Source organism: Triturus cristatus, chromosome 4_1 (genome assembly GCF_964204655.1).
Source record: "Triturus cristatus chromosome 4_1, aTriCri1.1, whole genome shotgun sequence".
Classification (NCBI taxonomy): Eukaryota; Metazoa; Chordata; class Amphibia; order Caudata; family Salamandridae; genus Triturus; species Triturus cristatus.
In genome coordinates, this window is record NC_140585.1 from 672,972,739 (window position 1) to 672,993,823 (window position 21,085).

At 41.1% G+C, this 21,085-nt stretch overlaps 1 protein-coding gene across 1 annotated transcript in view; it reads right to left on the reverse strand.

The window, feature by feature from the left end:
• The window catches only part of LSM8 (LSM8 homolog, U6 small nuclear RNA associated), a 96,593-nt gene extending 77,802 nt beyond the window's left edge, over positions 1–18,791 (reverse strand). Inside the window, exons 1-2 of the mRNA XM_085650596.1 lie at positions 18,636–18,791; positions 6,795–6,835 (exon numbers count right to left, since the gene is read on the reverse strand). Of these exons, the coding sequence (XP_085506722.1) occupies positions 6,795–6,835; positions 18,636–18,666 (72 nt within the window). The 5' untranslated portion in view covers positions 18,667–18,791. The remainder of the gene's footprint in view (positions 1–6,794; positions 6,836–18,635) is intronic.
• Positions 18,792–21,085: the final 2,294 nt, after the last annotated feature.

Genomic DNA, 21,085 nt, shown 5'->3' on the forward strand with positions numbered 1-21,085 from the left:
TCACTGATAGAGGAAGTGAATCTAAGATTTTCCTGATTGGTATTTAAAGAAGTAACAAAATTAGTCGCACTGGCATAATCACCACGCCATAGGACAAAAACATCAATAAATCGCATCCAAAGTACCACATGTTCATTGTATATATCGCGATGTACCCGTCTGAGGACATGCTCCTCCCACCAGCCTACATGCAAACATGCATAGCTGGGAGAGAAGCATTCCCCCATCGCCACACCACGCTTTTGAATGTAAATGTCGTTCCCAAATAAGAAAAAATTATTATTGAGGCACCAACTGGTAAGTTCCATTAGTAACTTGTTATGATTATAACAGTTAATAGGCCTTTTGCCAAGGAAAAATTCCAAAGCTTTAAGCCCAGATGCATGGTCAATACTTGTATATAGCGACTCGATATCTAATGTAATAAATAGCATATCTTCGCCCCAACATGCATTCTCAATTTTACCAATAAAGTCCTCAGTGTCTCTAATATATGTGGGAAGACCCTTCACCAAATCCTGCAGGAAGTAATCGATATATTCAGTCACATGTTCCGCTACTCCTGCAATGGCCGAGATAATGGGCCTACCAGGCACTGGAACGACCTGTTTGTGGACCTTGGGCAAAAGATACAATTTTGGCAGTAAAGGATGCTCAACATGTAGAAACTCAAATTCATGTTTCAAAATCATGCCCTCTCTTTTCCATTTCAACAGAAGCTTTCTCAGTACTTCTCTAGCTTCATTGAAATCCTTGATAGTACTCTTAGAGTAGCATGATGGATTATTGAGTTGGTTCATTGCTTCTTTAATATAGGCTTCTTGTGGCCAGATAACCACGTTGCCTCCTTTGTCCGCAGTGGCCACAATAATCCTATGATCTTCACTTAATTTTTTAGTTAACAATGAATAATCCTTTTCATGTTGGCTTTTGTATCTTTTTTTGTGCTTTATCCTATGGTATAGCTTTTTAAGATCGTCCACAATAAATTGAACCAATATGTTGCGTAGGGATTTAGCTCGTCTAAAAGTGAGTAAGGGAGCTTTTAAGTTTCTTTTGCATGGACCAAGTGCCCAATAATGTGAGAGGTGGTAACAGACTGCTGCAACTACGCAGACTGGAATCACGGCACATTATCGATAACCAGACCAAAAGACCAGGTGGCCTCAATAGTGGGGAAGAAATGGCTGTACATTTGTAATATTCTCTACTTTGTAAGTTTTTGTTTTTTGTTCAAAAGATGAGAGATCATTGGGTTAGCCATAATGAAAACACATAACAGGATGCAAGCCCATACAGGGCATGATTGTAATGTTTTCTGTTTCTTAGGTATCTAAGGACTATATCATGTTCTTTACATTTGGCAACTTTGATTTAGCCCATTCAGGGCAAAATAGCTATGTTTTTACAAGGCACAATGTATATTCACTAACCCATTCAAAGATGGATGACACCTTTACTGAAGCAAGTGTAGGTGTCCTTTGTTGATGTCTCACAATGTAATGATATTTAAATCTGTGAGAAACTGGCGCCGGCCTCTATTGACAAAGGCGGCAAGCCGAAACGCGTCTAGTGTGTGTGTAATCCTTTCAAATAAAAATCTGAAAGGTACGTTCTTGCGAGTGCTGGTATTTTTGCCGTGAGCTGGGGATTCGTAATCCGCACGGTTTCTGTCACCATGCATGAGAGCACCCGATCGCGTGTGCAGGGACTAAGACGGAGTGAGAGCACGATATATAGATATATATATATATATATATATATATATATATATATATATAGTTCTGCCACGTGAAATTCCGGAGCCCAAAAACTCCTTGGGCGTGGGGAGATGCTCAATGCTCGCGCTCAAAATCGTGCACGAACAGTACGCAAGTAGAAAATCTACTCGAGGATGCAAGCCAGCGCTTGCAAAAACCCAGCTCGAGCACGCTAACCGAAAATATATTCCACTACGAGGCAGATTGCGAAATTTTATGCCCAGTCCTACAAAATGTGTGTGTGTGTGTATATATATATATATATATATATATATATATATATATATATATATATAGTTAGGACCGAGTTTCCATAGGAAATCTGAAAATTCTATTTTGAATAACTTTGGCGCCGGTTGACTTCGTGAAATTTTCAAAACTAATGGGGCGCTCCGCACAGCTCCTACCCTGAAAGTCTCGGGGTGATTCGTCAAGCAGGGGCTGAGAAAAAAGGGGGTCCCAAAACGCGTTTTCCCCATGCATTTTCCCATAGGACCTTTAGTCGAAGGTACAGCCCGAATGGCTGAACAGAATTACTTGAAATTTGGCAAAGAGGTAGTCCTCAGGTCAGGGATGTGCCTTTTGCATATATGGTGTCAATCTGTTCAGTAGTTCCTGAGAAAATTGCAGTTAAAAGTACATAAATATCTATATGCGCGCACCGTGCCGTGCGCGAGCGTAATTCTAATTGGTGGTTAGGTGTCAGTCGACATTCGAATCGGTCGAAATCAGGAAGTGTCGGACGCCATTTTGTGTGTGGCAGTGAAAAAGAAAGGTGGAGAACGTGAAAAGGGGGCAGGGTAGAGAGTTCCTGACCCCCTAGCCTTTGTCAGGGGGTCAGGGGGAATTTCATTGGTTTTTTACGAGTGAAATGTCCACCTAACTATAACATGTGTGAAACCTATGGTTTTTTAAGTGAATTTGCAAGGTTTTTTAAATGCTAATTCCTAACTATAACGTGTGTGAAACCTATGGTTTTTTAAGTGAATATATATATACATACATACCTATATGCCTGACACTTACAGACGCAGGTAAAAAAAACTGACTTGTATGAAAAGCGGTCAACATAGTCTAAGATAAGACATTCCTCTCCGAATGTGGCAGGAATATGAGAGGATATCACCTTCTTGTGAGAGATGATGCACAAACATTCTTGTGGCAGATTTCCCCAATAAAAACAAGGAGTATGTTTAGAAATGCAGAAAGAAAACGCGGATGATAGTGTAGCCAAGATAGAGATGATGTATAGGTTTGGTGTTCCTACCCAATTCTACAGACCTTTAGGAAGGACATTTTAAGTCACATAAAGGGCATTCTGGGCTTTGTATCCTGACCCATTAGGCAATAAACCTCTATTTAAAACAGTGATTCAGCGGCTGTCCAGAGTCAAATGGCAACTTATAACAAACGTGACATTGGCAGCCAAACAGCTGATTCCTCATTCCTCTGAAAGGGAAAAGCAAGGTCATACAGAGTATTAGGGAGTGGTCATGTACATTGAGGTCGTTGTTGGCAATGGAAAGGTGACTGGAGAGCTGTATGAACAAGGGGGAAATTTGAGAAGGTGTAGAAATCACTGCTAGATTTTTTGACTGAGGAGTTAGCAGGTTTAGCATGCCCATGATTGTTAAAATCATTAAGACCTGCGAGTACATAGCTAAATCGAAGTGTTGAGACATATGAGAACAGTACGATACATAGGATGCAACACTTATCTGTCTCTTTGCCAGGATTTGTGTCATTCTCTAAAAGGATAATCTAGATCTGGAGGAGGGCAGAGGAGGATTGCTGTGTTGATACTGTACGAAATCTGTATTTCTGCATGGTCAACATGGATTTTGTTGTACTTTTGCTGGACCCAATATTTTTGCTTGCTTTAGAACTCTGTGCACTTTACCCCTGCTAACCATTAGTAAATGCCTCAGCGCCCCCCTTTAACAATGATTGAATTGGCATACTACTAAATGGCATATTTAACTTGTCTAGAAATCCCTAACATGTGGTACAAGGTGTATCGAGGGCGTGGAAGTAGAAAGCTGCTAGTGGACTGCAGCATCTATTGTGCCATCCACTATAGTGGCAAAACGCACTGTGACCTGTCAAAATAAACCCCTTTTTGAATGTTAAAAGAAACCTCTCCCTTTAAATATTATCAAAACACCTTTATGTAGGCCTTGTAGCCCAGAAGACAGGATGCACGGTAATTAAAATCAGGAAATGTAGAAATTTAATGTTAACATGTTATTGCAATGACTAGCACACAAAAGCTATTTTCACTGAGGCATGCTTAGCTGTCCTTGGTAGAAAAAAATACAGATTATAATACTAATACTATATCTCTGGAAAGGGACCAGCTAGAAAAATAATTAAACAACTATTTTAATAGTTATTAAAAATCCAATTCAATGATGAAGTCGGATTTAACTAAATAGTAAGGAAAAGTAACATTTAGAAAGTTACCTTTTACCTGCCTGAACTGTCAGGTGGCTAATTAACATAAGCCTCAGCCAGGCCCCAGACAGTAACTAGCCTTGAATATGTGTAGATAGTTATGAAATACCTCCCAGGAGGGCATAACAGGCTGACCTAAATGGGCAGAGACTACTCCTTCAAAATCCCATAAATAAGCAGAGTGAAGGCTTTTGGCATTCTTTTTGATACAACAGTGTGAAACCCACTGGAGTGTCAAATCCTGTTTGAAAGGTCTTTTGGGTTTGCAAATAGCACTTGGGGCACACTTAAACGGGGAGAGAAAAGGATGCTAAGACCATTCTTGTGGTCCACTGTCTGGCTGCTGAACAACTTTGTTTTTGTCCTACCAGACTCCTGTCTCTGGGTTAATTGCGTTGACAATGGCTGCCTCAAACTGGATTTTAATGTCAGATGTGGGAAGACACTAGGATTACCAAAGTACACTTCCCACATACACCCTCAGAGCCCAAGTGTAGTGAGGCCAAAGACTTCGCCATCTCAAAGATGCAGAGTGTGGGTAGGGTTGGCCCAGGGAAATCTTACTTTATTGGTTAGTAAATGCCCAGGAGTCATTCCCACCAGCTAGCTAGTGACGGGCATTAATGTGGCACCTCCAAACGCCCACTGCACAACACTTTCTGGACCTACAGAGGATCAGAAGAGGACTGGACCTGCTTTCCGACCAAAGAGGAGCACTGAAGGACTGGAACTGCCCCCTCCTGTACCTGAACAAATAGGTGGACTCCAAGTGTAGATAAGGCTGACCTTCTGTTGAAGCTACAGGAACAGCTCATGAGGCCTTTTCCTAGAAGTAGCCAGCTGACCAGGGACACAGACGGGACTCTGCTGTTGGCCTCAGCCTGGCACTCTGTGAATCTTTAAGTGCCTTCTGAGGTTTTGGGGGTTTAGAAGTAGTCTCCTGTGGTGGATTGGCACTTAAAGGACTAAGTCAGAATATGAATTATTTGACCAAGACGAACATGGGTGGCGTATCCACCTCATGTTCCATCGCAGTCAGCCTCAAATTGCAACAAGGTCCTGGTCTACAGTGACAGTTGACTACCATTAGCGCTTTATGCCTTTTGGAGCCATTTTTAATTAAAACTTTAAAAATGTATATCTCTGGTTCCCCTTATTGGGTTCTGATCATATTTATGTCATTTGATTAATTATATTGTATTTTTCGAATACAGTTTGGGATTTTAATCGTTTAGCATTTTTACAATTTCACTATTGTGAAGCAGTGCGTGAGTGCAATCGGTAAGCAGGGATATGTATTTGGGAAGAGTTCTGTGTCCATGTCTCTCATTATGTCATGCATCAATAAGCCTTTTACCTTCTACCTGTCTCAAGTGTGATGTAGTCTTTCATTTGGCATTTGCAGCCTCTTGGTCAGAAAAGGCCTCTTTTACTTCATTCACTCATTGAGTTCATTCTGGAATGTCACCATTAGTTTGTCACATGGATTGTAAGGAGCTTTTGTTCTCTCCATGAGGGACGGGACAATATTCAGGTGATAGTGGGAAATCGATCTTTTTAGGAAATGCCATTATTTCCTTCAGGTCGATCTGTCCAATTATACTGAGGATTTATAGTATTCCACTGTGCCATATTTTTCAGTCAGGTTATTTCTGCCTGCTACCCTAATTTCTAGACCTTACAGTAGCTTTCTTTTAACTTGGTAAAGTTTGTTCTGTTAATACCACCAAATAGTGAATTTACATCTTACAAGCCAGGCAACCTACTTGATTTCCACAACCTTAGAATAACATTTCGTGCTAACAACCAAGCATGGTATAAATCGATGACACAGGATTAGAAATCCCCTGAGCTAGGAAACAAGAATTACCACCCATGAGGATTTATTCAAGTTCACCTTATAAATCCTCTCCATTTGTAAATGCATATCAATCTGGAACTCTTATAATACAATAAACAGATAGAAACAAAAATGTAAAACTCTGTGAAAAAGCTGCTATGGTCCAAAGGAAGAAATTAAGTTTGTGTAAGAATAAAATTAAATGCAGTTTTAAGTAGGCTGAAGGAAAATATTTTTTAACTAGATGAACAGTATAAAATAGAGGTATTATTGCTGTCAACAGTGCAGTTTTCATCAATCTGTGTTACATCAGAAGTAAACTCTGGTGGAGTACCTACTATCCACATCAAAATTTGATTTGCACCAACTACAGAGTTTATAAACTAATTCTTCAGGTTTTTCATTTCAGATGTTCCGGGAGTAGATTAAGATTCTCCCAAGAATGAGGGTAAAAAAAGAAAAGAAAAAAAGGGGCATCTGAAAAAAACATCCAACACACCCAAGCAATTTGAGATAGCAGTTGCTCAAAACAAGAACGATGGAGAAGTACAATTTTAATGTATAAGTAGATTGCTAATAAGTATTTACAATGTACCTATATAGCCTATATTAAAAAAATTAACACTTATGTAATGCAAATAGGGTTAATTTGCCCTGTAAAATAAAAAGCACAGACAAAAAGTCAATAAGACCTTTATATTTGCCATTGTACATATGAAATTTGGCCAAATATATCTTACCACAATCATTCTTCCATCTGCTGTGATTACAGCCACTGTTCCTAGGAACTTAGTTAAGGAATCCAATTTCCACAGCACAAATTTAACATGCTATATTGGACAATGTTAATACCACAAACAAGGACATATTACTGGTGTTTTGGAGTGGAGATTATCTTGTGAATCATCTAGCACAGGAATCTCCACCCACTTTTATGATGAGACCTACTTCTGATCACTGAAATTAAGTAGAGCTGCTCATGGATATTTTTACTGCTATAATAGAGCCCACATCCATTAAGACTATAATTTTGACCACCTCATGTACCATCACTGATAGTGTCCCCCTTATATTATTCTTTCCTAACCAGTGCTCACACATGAAGTGTGACTAATAGAGTGAAGCCTGCAACACGGCAAATCCCTATGCAACTCTGCTGGAAAGAGAGTTGGGACAGGGGGTCTTGATTCAGTAACCTACCTAACCCACCACCCAGAAGTCATGTCATAGTGTGTATTTATGTGTTAGTGTGCAGCCTTGTGGATGGTTTGGCTGGTTAGGGCTCCAAAGGTCCTTGAATGACTAGTTCAGTCTCCTTCAATGATTCCAGGCCCTCTCTATGACCTAATGGTCTGGGATACAGTTCCCGAAGATACTTACAGGGAGCAGGTGAGTAGCAGGTAGCCCCTTAGCTACTCACTGGAGACTCTGAACTAGAGGTTGGCTGTTACTCGCACACTGCATGTTTATATGCTTTTAAGGGTCACTATTTATGGCCAGCTTCACTGTTGGTGGGTCTGGTCACCCTGTAATAACTCACTTTTAACTCTGCATTTTAATGAAGACATCGATAATTCATATATGCAACAAAATACCTTCCAAAGAATCTTGAAAACAAAACACACACCTTTTTTTTAAGCAAGCCAACGAATAATAAATTGAAATGAGGGGTTGAAGACTATACTGCCTAGTGATTGTCTGATATGACATTTGCTGAAATGCATCAAATAAAAAACAAAGAATGGTCACAAGACATGGCAGATGGCTCTAACCAGTGCTGATATAAAGTGGGAGCTAGCTGTATTATAATAGGCTCGGCAGCTATTCTAGACCTGGAATTGGGTTCAGGGCTAGGCAATGCAGTGTGACTACATAAGGACGCGTACAGAAAAGATGCATTTAACGTCTCTTTCACTGTGAAGATCTGTGGTCTGCAGGAAGTTATCTCCTATTTTTAGGTCTTGCGTGACCCAGCGCATGCGCTGGTCTGGCGAGACTTTTTGAGAGGGCTCCAAAAAGTCCTACCAGGCCAGCCTAGAGCTATAGTGCATGTGCGCGGGCGCCGCACTTACTTTCACTTTCGCGGCCGCACGGCCGCTTTGATGTTTGATCGCGATCACTTTCGCGGCCGCTTGGCATAGCCAATAGGTCTCGCTTTTGGGACCTTATAAGTATTTAGTTATGCAACTGTTGCATGGCTAAACACTTATAAGGTCCCAAAGGCGAGACCTATTGGCTATGCCAATGCTTGTTTTTATTGCAGAATGGCTGTCTGCTAGTCCCTTCCTTCACAGTCAATTAGTAACTCAATTCTAAGTGTTGTCCTAGCCCAAAGCAGCTTGAAGGCAAAAAGTGCTCTTCTGGAACCACACATCTCGCTTATGATGTGAAACAAAGGCACACTCCAATTGACACTTCACAAACTGACAAGAAACTCAGATTTGAAAATGTTTTGCCTTTGATGTCAGGTTTGTCTATATGTACGTCACACTAATAAAAACAGTTTGTATGGCACACGATACAAAATATTTTTGGGCACTAAATTAAAGTGCTTATCTTCCAATGGAAACCATTCATCAACCTTAGAATAACCAAAGGATGCAGGTACTATGCAGCTACTTGCAGCTGTCAAATAACTGACTAGATCGTAGCCTTTTACCTACAGGTTACACTTAAAGAAAAAGCTTTAACCCACTGGGATAGCTTACATAGAAATCCATGACCTATATGCTACACATAATTCTCTGTAATGGTCAAATTAGCCCTCTGAGCTATGTTATGTTGATTCAAACCAGACACTTACACACAACAGCAACTACCACAAAAGTGGTTTAACCAGTATTATAACAAGGTGAAATCTATGTTACAGAGGCACAATTTCGCATAATTTCCAGCATTTTGAGTTATGCTCAATACACAAAATGCCCACAATTCTGCCATATTGTGTAATTTCCTGTCTGTTTGGGGAAAAAAATTATATTGCGGAACAATGTGAATGTGCAGAATGTTAACAGCTGCTGTTCATGTCATGTGCTATTTACACAAGCATTGGCATAGCCAATAGGTCTCGCTTTTGGGACCTTAGAAGTATTTAGTTATGCAGCACAATATCCTTGGTGCAACAACATCAACTGTTGCATGGCTAAACACTTAGAAGGTCCCAAAGGCGAGACCCATTGGCTATGCCAATGCTTGTTGGATTCGCCACGAGTCAATGAGTCGGAGTAAGGAAGAAAACAGGTGCGTAAAGCAATTACATGACTGCATAAAATCAGAAGCCTTCCCTACTTGCCGCTACCACAGTGGGAGAAAAGGGCTTATGTTGAAAGAGGTGAAAAGCATGCAACACCTCCCAAAGGCAGGCAAATTGAGAGGTATGCTTAATCAACGTCACTCCCTCCCATTACCAACATCATGACATGGAGAAAAAGACCCACCACTATACAAGAATGCCTCTGAAATGTTTTACAAAGTAGGGTCAGTCCTTTCAACTGCATCCTGCCAAGTGAATCATTTAGGGGTTAGGCAGCAGCTTTTTTGTAAACCCTACGGTCTACATGTTTATATTAATCATACTACTGCTCTTGGGGAGTATATTTTTTAGCTGTCTCCAGCGTAAAATTGTCTGCACTTCAACAGAAGTCACTGGGGAAAATGCTGACATTACTGACAGACATTGCTGCATAGACTTGTATGTCTGCTGAAAACTAGATGTGTCAGTAAGAATCAAATTGTCTGCAGTCCTCAAAGTAAGATTATTTACATCATGCAAGATATTATGATGCAGTTTGGATTAGAAGCAAAGTAGCCATTTCTATTAACCGGATTTCCCGTGATAACATAATCGGACCAATGTCCTGTGAATATTTTCCAGTGGTGCTAGCATTACCCTAATTAGCGGTCTTTAAAACTTGACCAATGCTATTGCTTTCGGGTCGGTGAAAGTTGACAAGATGCAACAGATGGTAACTTGAGAGCCATGTGAAGGTTTTGAAGGGTTGCAGCGGCAAGCTGGCTACTGAACTTCGAAAAGATTAAAAGGAAGGACGCAGCCAGGCCCGGCGGCAGGTCACATGGGTGCCCGTTATCATAAAGGCAACAGTCACTGTAGGGAGGTCTGCAGGCTTTCGTGACAATGCGAATTTGCCATAAACACCGACATTGAGAGCTAATTCAATAATTGATAATTAGCGCGACATTGAGGGAAGTCTGTCAGCTTCCTTCCTCACAGGGCTGTAATGGCGGCCGCGGGAGTGGGAAATGGAGGCTAGGAAAGCCAGTCGTCTCTGCGGCGGGTCTCACGGCATCCCACGGTCAGGTCACTCATCTTAGATCAAAGGCAGGGCTGTTTATAGCACTTCCGTGATTCCGGCATCAAGCCGAGCTTTGAAAAACAGCTTCTGACGAACCATTATTGTTATTATTATTATTATCATCGTTACTATATTATTATTTTTTTGCTAATATGGAGGTCAATTTTTTAAAAAAAGCTCATTCGAAGAAGTATAACTAATTGTGTGCTTACAAAATCAAAAAATCCAATCAAACACAGATAAATAAAATATGGAACTACTTAATTTCACCCCCAAAACACAATGACCGAGATGAAAGATAAGTTTGATGACGCAGCAGCTTCAAGCAGCGGTTATTATTATTAATAATAATAGAGTGAGGGCGGCGGCGGGGTCTTGGCAGAGAGCTGCTGTCTTCACGCACCAAAGCCCGTTGTGTTGTTGTTGAAAGATAAACGCGAAGAGCCCCCCACACCCCCACGAGCGCCGCATCCGAGGCTGTATGTACCTTAAAAATGCTTACAAAGAAGGGACCAGAACTGGTATATTTTTCGGTTGAAAAAGCAGTGCGCAGCTTCTGTGATGTGAGTGGATTCCTACAAAGGGGAGGGGGGGGGGGTAAGAAGAATAGTGAGAAAGGAAAGAAAAGTCGCGAAGAAGGGAGTGGAGAGAATAACGAGTGAAGTGGGAACCGGGAGGAAGGAGACAAAGGGATGGAAAATAAAGAGGGAGAAGAGAAAGGAAACAAAACGGAGGAAGGAAACGAACTAGAGGAATGGATAACAAGGGAAGTGATAACAGGGAAGGTGGAATGGGGTGGAAAGAATGAATATACAATAAGGAGGAAGGAGAGTAGGGATTGCGACGGCGTGAAAGCAAAGAAGCGGACAAGGAGGGAGTAGGAGAAGGGATGGGATTCACGCGTGGCGCAAAAGTGGAAGCAATGAAGCTGACTAGGAGGGAGTGGGAGATGGGAGGGGGGCAGGGATTCAAGCGCGCGCTGTAAGGCTTAATGAGCCATTAGAGAAAGACAGATGGCAGCTGTGCACGTCGCAGGCGCTTGTGCGCATAACAGCAAGATGGTGGCCGGAAAAAGCCTCTGGGTAGCACTTTTAAAAGCCAGTTACTAAATGTCTCGCCAGGGCAGCGCATGCGCTGGCTCAGGCGAGACCTAAAAACAACCAAACACTTAATGCCGGGTTTGCATGCAGTTCATCAAATGTTTTTGAAAGTTAATGTAATTATGCAAAATGAAATAACATGAATTGTATATACCACTCATCATACCCTCACACTTGCAGGCTAAACATAGACATCTGCTATAGGTACCACAAACCACCAAGTTGTTTAAAAAAAAATGCAGTGTGTTTGTGACAACTAAGTAAGCCAGGACAGTTCTACCATCACGTTTTCCTTATTAGACCAATTTCTTTGCAGGGTGGATAGTAAAAAAATAAAATAAAAGGGGGGAATGAACAAGTTGACTGACATGGACTCAGCATATCCAGTATCGGCTTCCTTTCTGCTACTTTCCTCAGATTGTGTTTTCCAGAATACAAAGTTTTCATTTCTAACACAAAGCATATTTATCTGGGGCTGGTTCCTGCCTAGTCTAAACACAAAAAGAAAAGACAGACATGTTTAACCATTCACTACAGTCCGGGACTGGCTGCCAGCATGGACACATGCCATTGTTAAGCCTTTTGCTGAAAAAGCCATGTGCTCTCATTCTACAGTGCGAAAACTACAGACCGATCTCCCTCTTTCCAAAGCCTAGAAAAAGTCTTGGAGAAGTTTGTAAACAAGGATCTCTCATTATATCTTGAGACACATAGTATTTTACATCCTTTCCAGGCTGGCTTTAGACCAGGAAGTGGCACAGAAACCGCTTTGCAACTACAGAGGAACTGAGAGAAATCCTGGATCAAGGCGGCTTAGCGACTTTAATTCACTAGATCTGAGCGCAGCCTTTGATACAGTCTCCCATCCCGCCTTGGTTCAAAGGCCGGCATCACTGGGACTGCGCTAAAATGGCTTGCCTCCTTCCTTGAAAATAGAATTTTTTAAGTGTGTGAAAAATCTCCATTGTCCATGATCCACTTCCGAAAATATGGGGTTCCTCAAGGTTTGTCACTAAGCCCCATTTTGCTTAATCTGTATGTTCTCCCATTTGGCAGAGATTGTGAAGGCTTATTGGTATTTAATGGTATCTTACGCAAATGACCCACAAATCATCATCTCCCTCTCTGCCCACACAGAAAAGACATCCAACCAACTCAGTAACTACTTAAAGCATGTAGTAGACTGGAAGCCTTCGAGAAGTTTGAAATTAAATGGAGAAAAGACGGAAGTGCTGGTAGTCAGTTACAATCCTGCCCGTTGGATGGAGTTGAGCTGGCCACTGCAGTCAAGCTATCCTGGCTGATGAGGGCTGAAAGTCCAAAACAGGTCCTAGGATGCTTGTTTCCAGTCCAGGGAGGACCGGGCCTGGCAGCTCGGGATGAACTGTTCTCATTGGGTGCAGGATAAAGACGGATTTGCATATGGCTGGGTCCAAACTGGAATGTCACGGTGAGCAAAAACACGATGGATTTAGGCCCAGATCTCTGTACTGGGGTGAATGTATGACATTGTTCTGCATTCTGTCCATCAATTGTTCTTTTTGCATTCGTCACCCCGAGTGGGACGGGTATGCCCAGACGTGGGTCCCGTGCTCTCCATGCCACTGGAGTCAAGCTATCCTGCCTGAAAGCCCGAAACCGGTCCTAGGATGCTTGTTTCCAGTCCAGGGAGGACCTGGCCTGGCAGTTCGGGCTGGACTGTTCCCATAGGGTGCAGGGTCAAGACTGATTTGCATACGGCAGGGTCCCAAATCTGTCATAAAAAGTCTCCAGTTAATACAAACTGCTGCAGCCCGAATTAAATAAAAATCCCCAAACATCAGGCGGCCACAGCGGCACTGACGACCTTGCACTGGCTTTCAGTGTTAAAAAGAATTCCGTTCAATTCAATCTGTCTTTCTCATCGAGCAATGTGCAAGAAGGGGCCTTGGCTATACAGAGATTGTTAAGACTTAAAATCCTACCGGGGTGGAGGATGCTCATTAGCTTTCCTTGTACTCAAACTCTGGAACATTCTTCCAATGGAAATAAGAAAGATCGAGTCGGAATTAAGATTCAGAAAACATTTGAAGACTGCTCTTTTCAGCTAATATGTACGCTTTGGGAAATGCACCAGAAAAAATGTCTTAGTCCTGAGAGGCCCTTCTGGGTAGCCATGCGCTTTAGAAATCTACATGAATATAAGTAATTAAAAATTAAATGAAAGACGCACCCACCCCCATTCTTATAACTTAAAATGAAAGATCAATATATTTAAACATGATAGCATAAATACAAAAGTGCTTTCACTATAGAGCAGATAAAAACCAAACAAGAATACCATTTAGGAATTCATAGACCAGTACAATACCATGCTACTTACTGAAACTTCTGCAACCACTGCCCACAGACAAGACAAAACACACTTAACTGGCTAATTTCTGCAATAAAAAACAAGATCCTTACACTAAGAAAATAAGGATCTAGATCCGATACCCCAAATGCACTTAGCTTAACAAAACTGCATACTTATACTTTGACCTTCAATAACCCTTCAGCCAAAACAGACCTGGAGAAAGTTGTTGCCACAACCACACCTTCCAGTTATCAACTTTAACAAATCACCAATAATCTTGCCAAACCATCCTGAACCTCTAAGAGAATTTCTAAAAAAAAAAAAAACTAGATTTTTTTTATTGCATTGCACGAAAGTTACACGGATTTATATATGGATTAATAAACAATACCCCCATTCATTACTTAGGGACTGCCTTCCCAAAATACAAAACTGGATTTACAGATAGAAACTATAATTGATTCAAAACAAATCTGACAATATAGCAAAAATATTATATGGGGTTCAAACAAGCATGCATTTAATTTGATAATGGTCTAACAAATTAAAAAATCTTGGGTACATGGTGAAACCTTCAAAACACCCAGAACAGAAAAAATGTATTGTAAAAGGGTTCAAAGCAACACCTAGAATTACATCTCTCAGAGTATCAGACATGAACCTCTTGCTAATCATTCAAAAACCACCTGAACAATCACCTACTCTTGAAAGTGGTAGCCACCCTGAGGCATTCTCTGCACAAATAACAGATAGCCACCACTATTAAATGCAACTTCAAGGTCTTTGGAAGCCCATCCAATCATATCTAATCGCTTGCTTAGAGGGCCTTCGCAATTACTAAACTAGAAATCTAAGCATGCCTTTTCTGCACCCTTAAGCCGTCAAATGCATGTATTTTCCTCTGTATTTGACCAGTGAATATATGAAGTTTTGTAAATAGGACCACATCCGCAAAGTAAAGCACTCCAACGTCCTCTTTTATGAAGTGGACGCTATAGAAACATCTAAAACAGGTGTCTCCAAACAGCCAATCACGAGCTACCAGTAGCTCCAGACACATTCAGAGTAGCTCACTGCCTTGGGCTCAGAGTTCATTTTTAAATAAGCACAAGATCATATTTTCCTTTTAAATTTAAGGGCAGGCTATGTTTATTTTACATTATTGGTATCAGGCTGCAAATAGCAGGGACTGATAATGAGCAATTCTCAGTCAGATTTATGGCCCAGTCTGGGGCACAGAGGTGAAAATGTGAAGCACTGAGGTATTTAACTCTTAAATAAAAGTCCTTGTCAACTCAATGTTGGAGCTGTGAACGAAATTATGTTTCTGAATGCTTTGAATGGGAGAAGGTTCAAATGAAAAGTTACCTTAATGATTAAGTTAACTTAATTTTAATTTTCTCCCATTTCAAAGTCACATTTACAAACAACAGACTTCTTGCCCCCAGTGGCTAATAGACACTGTGTTATTTGTATATCTGAAAAATACAGTCATAGTTATTAATGAGAGAAATTTAAAGAGCAGAAAAATCTTTCATATTATTAACATTTTTGCAGAACATTTTTCTGCGCTTTAAATTTCTCCAATTTAAAAAAAAGGATTGTATGTTTCTCTTATACATGTAACGGGACCACGTGCGGCAGACGGTACGTCCTGAAAGTATATACGACACAGGCTCTCAGTCACCCATACAAATATATCCCTCATATGCACACATGCTCATTCATCACCAAATACCACGCTCACTGACACACGTCAGCCCTGTCTTAGTGACCCTTGCCAAAGTATTTTGTTCAAACCATGGCATCTGGCTCTATGGACATTAGGCTTAAAGTCAATGAAGCTTGGTGTGGTGGTGTCTGGTAACAATGTGCGAGTTGCTTGGCCTTCAGTAGCTCACAATGATTTTCACTGATCAGAAGTAGCTCTCAATAAAGAAAAGGTTCGAGATCCCTTATCTAAAACATATTTTTCAAACAGAGCAATAATCCATGCAGGGGAGCTCCCAGAAATCAATTCCATAGATTTCATGAAAGGCCAACTTGTAGCCCCCGCTAGCACTGCTTGAGTGGGTACCTGGGAAGCAAAGCCTTAACTAATCTGTTTCATTCCCAGAAAAGAAAACTTGTTCCACAGTGACCCATGCTATTTAAGAGCAGGATACATTTTTGTACCGCTCAGAAAGAATACCTGCCTACTTATGGCATATAGTATATTTGGGAGAGCGACTGATCTAAGCATATTAGGGGACTTGCTTGCTTAAAATATTAAATCGCACTGCTTAGTTTCTCCTGGGGTAATGTTCAGATGCGATCTGATAGCTTAATGATCCAAGTATTTCCTGAAGAAAATGTAGGCATAACTTGTAGCGCTGACACATTTAATTCAGACATAGTTTAATTAATTGGTTAAAACGTACGTTATGTGCTTCACGTTCCTATGAAGAATGTTGAATGAAGCTCAATCCAAAACACAAATTATGTGAGAATAAATAATTTGGGAAATATGGAAAGAAGGAAGCTCATCATCTCTTCCCATAGGAAGTAAACAGATTATACAGGCTTCTATCCTTACAGAACATGAGCAGTATGGTTTGAAAAGACCACATCCCTGAACACATTAACCATGAACTGTAGCAACCCCAGGATGGGTGCACTTCCCCACCTGGGGAAAACAATGTCGTTCAAAGAAAGACGAGAAAACGAAAGTAGCGCTTCACTGGCAAACTGGAAAGTGGCGCTAATGTGTTTAGGTGTGAAGAAGAAAACCAATCTGGCCACTTTGCAACAACTTCATTTTTCAGATTTGTAATCTTTTATTTCTCTCCATCCAGAGGTTGCACTTTGGAATAGAAAAATGTCAGAAAAAGATTACCTTTCCAGCAAAAGTGTTTTTCTTTTTTGGATCCATTTTACAGGGGAACAAATAAACGAGCAGAGGAAAGAGAGGGCGAGATCCGAGGCTTGTGGTTTTCAGTAAGCGAGGAGGAGCAAGACAGAAAGAGAGGGAATACGAGGCAGCTGACAGCGGCAAAGCAGAAGTGGACACTGTCCTTGACTTCTCTTGGCATGAAGAAAAAGCCAGAGTCCTTTTCCTTCTCTGCTCACCCTCCCCCGCACGCCGAGCTGTATCTGTAGGCCATTTCAGCCGTCCTGGGACACATATTTTAAACAAAGAAGTAGGGGTACGGAATCGATTGAATTTAAGAAGTAGGGACACGACCTGCCCTGCCGATTATTTATGGTAAAACCCAGCACTTAAGTTGAACACCCCCACCCCAAAAGGTGAAACCGCATAATAAGATAAAGTAGGTATCCGCATAATAAAATAAAGTAGGTATTAGGAAGTCGTCTAGGCTCGGTAACTACATCAATGAGATTAATCCATTACACAGATAAATTTCATAAAAACCAGACCTGCCAACCTTCCCGATTCAGGCGGGAGACTACCGATTTCAAGGCTAGTCTCCCGATTCCTGCAAGCAATAACCCAATTCCTCGAGTCTTGGTATTGTGTAACGTGCTAACTCTTCCAGCAATAGTCAGAGTGGCGATGCAGGGGCTCTAGAAGGGGTGAAAAACCAACAAAGCCTCATTCACATGCAAATGGTCTTTTAAAGACCGGTGAAGTACTGGGGTGCGGCTGTGTGTGCCCGGGAAGCTATTTCAGCCCGGGCTGCCACACACGGGGGGGGGTGGGGGTGTATGCACTGCCAGCAACCTGCCAGGCCAGTGTTCAACACTTGCATCACCCTCTCTCTGCCAGGGCCGGCTTTAGTGCTGGTAGCGCCCTGTGCGACAATGTTTGTTGGCGCCCCCCCCAATGACCACCTCCACCACGGATTCTCTCACTAGCACCCTTTAACAGTGCCCAAGTCTCCATAATCACACCCTCTCAGATGCATTGAATTAGTTATATAGCGCCACTCATACCAGTGTAGGGTGTCCGAGCACTTTGCATCACACGCACATTAAACAGACAATCAATCATACGTGTGTAAATCAGTGTATAGGAAATGCTACATAAGCCAAAGGACTAAAAGTGTAGGAGTCACATGTCATCCATGCTGGTAGGCAGTATAGTTTAAGAGTGCTTGGTGTGGAGAAGCACAAACTCAGAGTCGAAAAAGAAACAGCATAGTTACGAGTTTTTGTTTAATAATAAGAATCGATTTCTAGCCAAATTAACCCTTTTTGCAACATTAATCAATGCTCTAATAATGTATACTTTGCAGTGTGTATGCAGTTCTAGGATGAAAGTTAATAGCTCACCATTCTATATTAGGACTTTAAGTTATAAATTGCAAATAACAAAAGGATGTCTCTTTTGAAAGCAGTAACCTGCTGATCTGTCTACACATCATACACACTCCGTAATCTACTTGGTACACGTTCTTTGCAGCAAGCACCTTGACCCTCTGCACTAACTTCACCTAAAAGTCAAAACATCAAGATACAAAATGCTGATATCTCTCCAGGAAGATAATTAATCACAGGAGTTATTGTGACATTTATGTGAGGCCTGGTAATTGCCGGAGGAAAGGAACGCTGCGGCAGTTGCTTCAAGGTGGTACCGGTCGCACCGCCCTAAAGCCGGCCCTGCTCTCTGCCTCCCTCTCTCGCTCCATGCTTCTGAAAGGTAAGAAAAAAACGAACGTGCATTTGCGTTTCAAATGTCCGATCCTGCAGCAGCACACTTCCAAAGCCCATACATGACAGTAACCCGATCCAAGGCCCCATTCTCCCGATTTTTTGGATAAAATCTCCCACTTTGCGCTTCTGAAATGTTGGCATGTATGTAAAAACAAGCACCGGCAACACAAGCAAGGATACGGTTGATGTAATTCTCCAAAGCCGACGTCATCGTCTCCGAGGAAATAAACTAACCCAAACAAAAAAAAACACAAAGTTTGAACTGTAACACGAATCACAGCAGCAACGTGCACTGAAACAAACGTGAGGTCCACTAGACCTACTTGTTCCGGTCTAAAACCAGGGGAGTAATCATGTCCCAAGGGGTGGCCATGATAGAGTCAGGCAAACCCCGGCCTAACACTGATGTTAGCATAGAAAGAGAAAGGAGCGCAGTACAGCATTGAGCAAATAACATGACGAATTGCTACAGGAATCGCAAAAAAGGCACCCCCAAGTTGCAACACCATTCGTTGCATAATATACAATATAAAATCAATCTTACGAAAGAATTAGTGAGTCTAGTTGATGACAATCTTTACATTGTTTTTTTTCTGTACGTAGCAAAAAGCATTTACAGCAAAAGTTTCGTATTTTGAAATAAGTGGAGAAGGTACATGTTCTCAAGTGTTTCGTTTATTTTAGGGTATGTCGTAGGTAAGTTATTTGTATACATTAGCATTGTAATTTATGTGTTTGTCGTTGAATGGTTGCCAAAGCTCTTATTTTTCTGCCATGTCCGCTCTCATTACTTAGTAAAATTGGTTCGCCACTAGGTCACTTCTTTCATTTCCGGGTGAAGTGTAAGGGCTATTGATTTTAACGGAAGCAAACTGGTAGTGTTGGGAGCTGGTTTTTGCTGTAGGAAGCTTTATCTGCTACACTTTGCTTCGTATTTTTAAGTGGTATACTTCTCCTATAAGACCGTTTGCGTATATATTAAACTCGTCCCTGGTAGTTTAGAGCTATAGGCATTCTGTTGCAGCACCCCTGCGAAGCTGTGTTTTCGTCAGCGGTGAGCGGTCGAAGTGCATTAAAAAATCATGAAAACTGACCCTGAGTGCCATGGGGCGGGGGGAGCGTGTGGTGGTCAAACGCGTGGCTAAACAATCCAAAGTGGTCCTTCACCGTCCGGTAATGGCTCATAAAATAATGTACACCTTAAATGAAACATAAATGAAAGTTAAACTAATCTGTAAGAATGCAAAGTTTTACGTTATGAAACCTTTATTGGTTAATGCATCACTACAGATGTCTGTGTAACAAGAATGCCTCAGGATTGAATCCTGGTTGTTGCACTGGGGCGTAGTAGCTTGTGTGTTTTTAGTGTTAGAAAACCCCAGCCTGTCGATTTAAAATAGACTGCCAAACAAGTATTCGAATAAATGTAGGGTTAGGATTAAAAACCGTGTTTACAAACTATAGATTTTAGTAATACTCATTTGTACCTAGTGCAAAATTCTTTAACGCTATCTATTAAATACACACATTCCAGAGCTCCGCTAATAACACTTATACCCCCAAAATACATTTTTATTTAAACGCTTCAAGTGACTTATCTGTTAATGGCAATACCAGCTTACAAGCAGCCTTTAATTTGCAGGTTAACCAGTTGTACACATTTACATTTATTTCAGGTAGCAGGCACCCTGGCAAGAAGGTGCGTTTCTTGTTCAGTTGCCGGTACCCCTTTGACTTATCCACTGAGGAGAGGGAGACTCCCTCTCTTCCGCCTCAGCTGAGGCATCTCTACCGGAATGGTTTGATTTTAACAAAAAGTAGGGGAAATGTTATTTTTGTATTATAAAAGTATGGGCATGTCATGTCCAACGGATCCCACCCACTCAGATTTCTTAATGCAGTAATCGGCTTGAGGTAGAAAGATGTTCGTAAACTGATATTGGTAGTGTGGGTGGTTCTTTTAGGATAAACACTGACACAAAGTTGGCCTGGTCAAAAATTTGAAACTTTCTTAGATTTAGTACATGCAAATCAGGTCGGTTTAATTTTGTCAGTTGAACTAATAGGCATGAGGTAAAATAATAAATGACGTTAGAAAACAGTGAACATTTAGACAGGCTGTAATCGGCATATATGTTTTTGGGGGATTCCACATTGTGTATTCTAGCACAGGGTCAGCCAAGTAAGTGCTCTCGAGACTGCTGTAAACAAATTCCAGCATTGAAATCTGGGAAAAAATGTGTAATGTGAAAGAATGAAAAATGCTTTTAACGTTCACCTAGTGTCCCATACTACAGTATGTATTTGCACAATTTCTTATTCACATTGAAAAGGATGAGGTATGTATCTTCTTTGATGTTCTAGGCTGCCTTTCAGGAACTCTACACATTTTCATGAAAAAGTAATGAGCGAAAATAAAAGCTACTTAAATTTAGGTGAAATATACGGATTGATTTAGTGTCCATGTTCCCATAGTGTTCAAAGCTTAAAAGTACATGTTGTAAAGACAAATACAACGCAACACAAGATACAACAATCACTTTACTTCAACCTCGAGAATTAAATATTTAAAATAGCATGCCATGTGTATTCAGACAAATTTTACAGATTGGCGTGCTAATTTTATGCAG